The sequence below is a fragment of the Gossypium arboreum genome, chromosome 5 (assembly GCF_025698485.1).
Source record: "Gossypium arboreum isolate Shixiya-1 chromosome 5, ASM2569848v2, whole genome shotgun sequence".
In the NCBI taxonomy this organism is placed as follows: domain Eukaryota; kingdom Viridiplantae; phylum Streptophyta; class Magnoliopsida; order Malvales; family Malvaceae; genus Gossypium; species Gossypium arboreum.
In genome coordinates, this window is record NC_069074.1 from 2,203,414 (window position 1) to 2,209,413 (window position 6,000).

A 6,000-nucleotide genomic window follows, 5' to 3' on the forward strand; every position below is an offset into this window, starting at 1 on the left:
AGATCTGCCTTTGCCTTTACCATCACAATCCTTCTGTCTTTCATTCATTCATTCATTCGAATCTTTCATTTTCCCACTCTTTCTCTTTTTCTTTTTCATTGTTCAATCAAATGCCACTGTCAGTATCTCTTCACTTCAGATCATGATCAAAAGCATTATCAAATCCCCATTTCTCACTTTTTCAGAGAAAAAACAGAAGATAACCAAAATTCCATTCTTCCCTTCCACTTTTTTTTTTTCTTTCTATCTTACCACTTTGCCTTTGTTTTTCATTTCTTACATGCTACCCATTTGCTAAAATGATACATGTTACCCAAAAAAATGAAAGTGAAATCCATTGGAAAGATATTTACACTAAAATTGGCCATAGAATAATGCATAAAGCCTTGTCATTACTATAACCAAAATAACAAAAAAGGAACAGTGAAAAATTAACTATGCTATCAAGCCATTAGCAATGGCTCGATTTGTTTCTACATGAGTAGTTTCATACACTGGAAGCTCCTCTCGATACCTATCATTACCAATAAGAACAAGATGATCCAACTCGAACAAATCCGAACTCGAATAGCTTGCTGCATCATCTTCATCTTCCTCCATCTCCTCCATCTCCTCCATCACATAATTACTGTGATTGTCCCTTGAAATAAAGTCCTTCATTTGGTTTAGATGATATTCTTTTAAAAACTTAGTAGCCATTTCTTCTACTCGCCTACTTTTCTCCATTGCTTGTAACTTTATCTCTTCGTCGAGCTTCCTTGATGGCGATTTCCTAATTTTCCATACGGTAGGGACAGCAACCGACACTGAACTCGAGTCTTGTTCTTCGTATAAGCATTTTTGCCCACAGGGTCTGCAGTCTTCATCGACAATTACACTCACTGGGCAAAATCTAACACTTCTTTTGACTCCGTTTCGTAACCTTTCTCTAGTCGAAGGTGAGTTCTTGCTTAGACATGATCTTGAAAACGAGGAAGCTGAAGAACAGGTTGAAACCTGTCCGGACTTCAATTTCCTTTCATCATCACAGCTTAACATCGAAGACGGACCCCTTGCTTTCTTTGTATTACTTGTTGTGAACAGAGAATTGATGAAACTCGCGAGACGGCCGCCTGGTGAAATGGGTTGTTTCACCTTCTTTAAATTGCCGTAAATTTGAGTGGCTCTTGATTTTGACTTGAAAAGACTTTCTTCGAGCTTTGGTGTGTAGTCGGAGGCGGAATTGTAATGATAATCATCGAGCAAATGCGACTCCCTGTGGTCGTAAAACAAAGCCCTCTCTGTTCTCCCTGTTTTCTCTGTTTTAAGTGGTTTCTCCGACCGAGCTGACATTGTGGTCCTTACTGGTTTAGGCCTCGATCTTACAAAACATGATGACTTCGATTTTGAAACATACATAGATTCAGTGTCCGACGATGAGAAACCACCGGAACTGGAATCGGATGAGGTGGAAGTGGAGCTAAAGAAAAGAACATCATGATCATGATCATAATCACTATGTGAAACCTGTTTCCTGCCTGCATTTGCCTTTTCAGTGACCTTCTTTTCCATCCATTTCTCGATCAAACGAGCTCGTCGGAAACTCGACATTTCTTCATCTTCCTCTTCTGCTCTGCTTCCATTGCATCTCACGCTAGCTTTGCTTTGTTTCTTTTGCATTGTTTCCCTGTAGAATTTCAAGTCAACATTCCTGGTGTCACCATCATCGATGGAACGGTAGATTTTGTCAAGCAGAGTAGATGAAAAAGATGGGTTGTCTCTCTCCTGCCTGTACACTGTTTTCTCCAATTTGTACATGGCTTCTCTTTTGCCTGTGAACAAGGGTTCAAAAGCAGCGGAAAAAAAAAGAAGAGAAGATTTCCGCTACAAAGAAATGAGATCACTGTTTCAAATTTTCTTTGAATTGTTGGAAATGAAAGAAAGGAAATATGAAACGGAACAGAGAAATCGATGGGTTTTTTTTTTTTTTTTTGTTCTTCCTGGAGATGAAGGTGGATGGAGAACAGAAGCTAGGTACTTATATAAACGGTGTTTTACAACTTACTACGATGGAAAGTAATGCCAGATTGTCATCTGTCTATGTGGCACTCTTCCGCTTTTTTTGGGCAATCCCCAGATTAGCCCTTTCATTTTCATTCACTTTGAATTTTGGACCGTCGATGAGATCTATTAAGGAAGGACAAGGGTTTGTCAGTCTTGTGGGTCCAAATGTTGGTTTAAGAATGGAAAAATGATTTCTGGGTATTTAAAGATGGAGATGGTAATGCCGTAATGGTGGTCTGGGAAATAATTTCATATCACATTCTTTTGGAAAGAAAAGATGAAACGACTTTGAAATAGATTCGATTATTTCGGATTATTTAAAAACTATAATTTATTATATCAATAATTACAATTAAAGTTAATCATTATATAAAATGAAAAATCATTGTAAATATTATATATAATAACAAATTTTAATTTTATATAACTCAAATTATTCATATACCAGTATCACAATTTATATATCTATATATATTATTTTCAAGGTTTTAACTCTTTTATAGGGAGAGTATATTTGATTTTAGTTACACAGATTTGGCGGATGGAATGTAGAATTTTCCAAATATTAAAATTATTGAAATATAAGATTATTTAGTATCATTTATGTTGTATTATATTATTTAAATTATTATCAATAAATGTTAGGTGTAATGGTGATACTGATTACACTATTGAGGTGAGAATATAATTTAAATTTTACATACGGCACTGTTGAAAAATATGTTTTTTATTAAAATATTTTTGTCACTATTTAAGAGCGAATTTAACTAAAATAATAATAAAAATCATACAATTGTTATAAAATAATATTATAAGCGAATTTAATAGAGAAAATAAATTAAGATAATTTAATGTGAGGTAAATTTATCAAAATATCATGTTATTAAGAGAATTTAATACTACCAATGAATAGATGGTATTGAAATTACTTTTTATTTTCACAATTTGGCACTACTAATAAAATCATATTACCAAACTAAAGTATTAATAAAATTTATAAATTTTATAATCAAAATTTTCTAACTCTATAAGTAAATTTAAAACAACGTTAAATATCTTTAATTGATATTTTAAATTAAGCCTGTTGGAATTAAAATTTATCATGTATCTTATAATAATCTCATTAAATAAAATTTGTTTTAAATGAATTTTCAAAATAATAGTTATTATAAAAGTATGTGTAATACCTCTAAAATTTTTACAAGAAAATATTATTCGTGATATAGTAAAATAAGGAAATAAAGTGACAAAAGGGAATTTTTGAGTTATGTCAATATTGAGAAGTATATTATGATATATTAATTCAAGAAAAGACTAAATTGCAAAGATGAGAAAAGTCTTGTTGCACAAGAGAAAATACTCAAAATTTAAGGGGTTGAAGTGTAATTATAATTGAAGTGTAATTATAAAAAAATTGAAGGACTAATGGTGCAAATATTTTAAGGGTGGAATGATCTAGAAACCAAGAAAAATTGATGAATTAGGACCAAATTGAATAGGTGAAAATTTATGAGGGACTAAATCGCAATTTTACCAAATTGAGTGATGACTCAAGGAAGAAATTCTAAAAGATCATGAAGGGCAAAATGGTCAATTAGTATGAGAGAGAATTCTAGAATGTAATGATTATATTGATGATATTTTAAATTAATTAATTAGATAAATATTATTTTATTAATATTTCTATGAGATGTTTATTATTATTATATTATTATTTATTTAGTATAAAAGGAAGGAAAGATGAAGAATTAACATCACATTTCCTTTCCCATGCAACCAACCTTAGAAGAGAAGGAAAAGAAAGAAATTTTGTTTTCTTTACAATTTGGTCCTTCCACCAAAAATTCACCATTTTCACCTAGAAATCAAAAGAATTTCCATAACTACTAAGAGAGAAAAATGTTAAAGAGACCATGGGGAATTAGAATATCAAGTTGGATTCAAGAAATAGAAGTTGGAGGAGAGAGAAAATCAAGTTAAAGATTAGTATCAATAGAAGATTTCAATATGTTTTTAAGTTTGTTATTATTGACAAAGCATGGAAATAATGTTATAGTAGAGGTTTCTTACATAAGGTCCTATGTTATTGAAATGTTAGTGAAGAGAAAATAAGAGAAAGTGATGAGAAATGGTGTAGAAAAAGAAAATAAGGGTGTTATAACATGGTATTTAATATCTTGTACTAAAACAGTTTTGGACAGCAGTAGTAGTCTAACTTTGAAAAATCATAAAAATTGTAGAAATCTAATTATAGGATGAATAAAATATTAAATTAAATATTATTAAGTCTAGTTTCTTATAGAAGAAATTATGTAAGCAATGGAATTGTAAATCATGAGATATGATGAATTTTGTGAGACAAGGTCAGAATGATTTCAGATTCCCCTGTTCTGACTTTATAAAATCATAAAAAATTGGATAGAAATAATTATGGGATTAAATTTATATTTTTATAATCCTGAATGAGTATATTTTCAATAGAAATAAACGGGAACATCATTCGAATTTTGTACGAGAAGATAATTAATTTTTAGTGAAGAAGGGCCAGAACTGTTAGACAGCAGAATAGGGGTAACTTTAAAGAATAAATTGTACTTATTGACTAAACCAAAAATTCTGAAAATTTTATGGTAAGAATATATACGAGTCTAGTTTCAGGTAAAATTAGTAGATCTTAATTTGGAGTTCTATAGCTCCAGATATAAATAATTTAGTGACTATGATGCAGATAGACAGCTTGAATTTTCATAAAAATAAATAATAAAAATTATGGATAATGTTACTTACAAGTGTGTTATCTACATTAGGGATGTGGAATGGAGAGGAGGAGAAGGAAAAATATGTATGAATAGTCATCTAGCATGGCTAATTTGTATATTTTAGGCTCAGGGACTAAATTGAATAAAAGTAAAACTTTATGGGCAATTTTGTAAAAATTTTAGAAATGACCAAATTGCATTAAATGGATTATTTTATTATTTAAATTACAAAATTGAATGAAATTATTAATTTAGTTCAAGATTAGGGGAAAACATGTTTTAGGGATTAATTTGAAAAGTGTTGAAATTATGGAAAATTTTGATATTTTATAGAATTCATGTACTGTTATCAATACATATGAGAATAATAGCTGGAAATAAGGATTAAATTGCAAGAATTTTATTTTCCTTGACCCTAAGGATGAAATCGTCATTAATTAAAAGTTTATGGGCAAAATGGTAATTTTGCCTAGAGCATTAATTAAATGCATTAGAATATGAAATGAATGAAAATGGTGATCAAATTTATTTATAAAGATCCGGACGACTCAAATATGAGACTTGATCGTAGAAAAGAAAAGATATCGGATTAATGAAATTATAAACACAAACAAGCAATGAGATAAGTTCATGTAACTTGAATTATATTCTTAAATGCTTGAAATGTATGTTATTGATGTGAAAATAATTTGAATGTTCATTGTATGAAAATTGATGGAACATTGATATATTTGATAAAAATGGGAAGAAATCCCGGTTGAATAAAAGGAAATTTCGATGAATCTCTGAAAAGGAATTGACGGTAAAAAGGATCTAGCCCGGACGGGTGATCCTATCCTGATATAGCCCTCCCGAAGAATACGTGTAAATGGATTTAGCCTGGACGGGTAATCCAAATTAGGGTCTGAATTTAGCCTGACTGGTAATTCAGATCCAAGCTCATTAGAGCAATTGTCGTTGCAGGGGATTTAGCCTGGACTGGTAATCCCACTGTAAGAATGAGGTTCGTAGGAGTGTGCTCTCTGATATGAAATGTGTAAGACCATGGTTGAAAGATACCATGGCAACCTGATATGAAATGTGTAAGACCATGGTTAAAAGATACCATGGCAGCGTAACATGAAATGAATAAGACCATGGTTGAAAGATACCATGGCAACATGACAGAAAAAGAGTAAAACCATAGTTGAAAGACACT

The 6,000-nt window shown here is 31.0% G+C and overlaps 1 protein-coding gene across 1 annotated transcript; it reads right to left on the reverse strand.

Annotated features, from left to right (window-relative positions):
- Window positions 1–348: 348 nt before the first annotated feature.
- Window positions 349–2,052, reverse strand: LOC108480436 (protein BIG GRAIN 1-like B). The gene has a single exon (XM_017783443.2). The coding sequence runs from the start codon at window positions 1,795–1,797 to the stop codon at window positions 436–438; it is 1,362 nt and encodes a 453-aa protein (XP_017638932.1). The 5' UTR covers window positions 1,798–2,052; the 3' UTR covers window positions 349–435.
- Window positions 2,053–6,000: the final 3,948 nt, after the last annotated feature.

Coding starts and splice junctions, on each gene's coding strand:
- LOC108480436 (XM_017783443.2), bottom strand. CDS start 1,797: ATGTACAAATTGGAGAAAACAGTGTACAGGCAGGAGAGAGACAACCCA.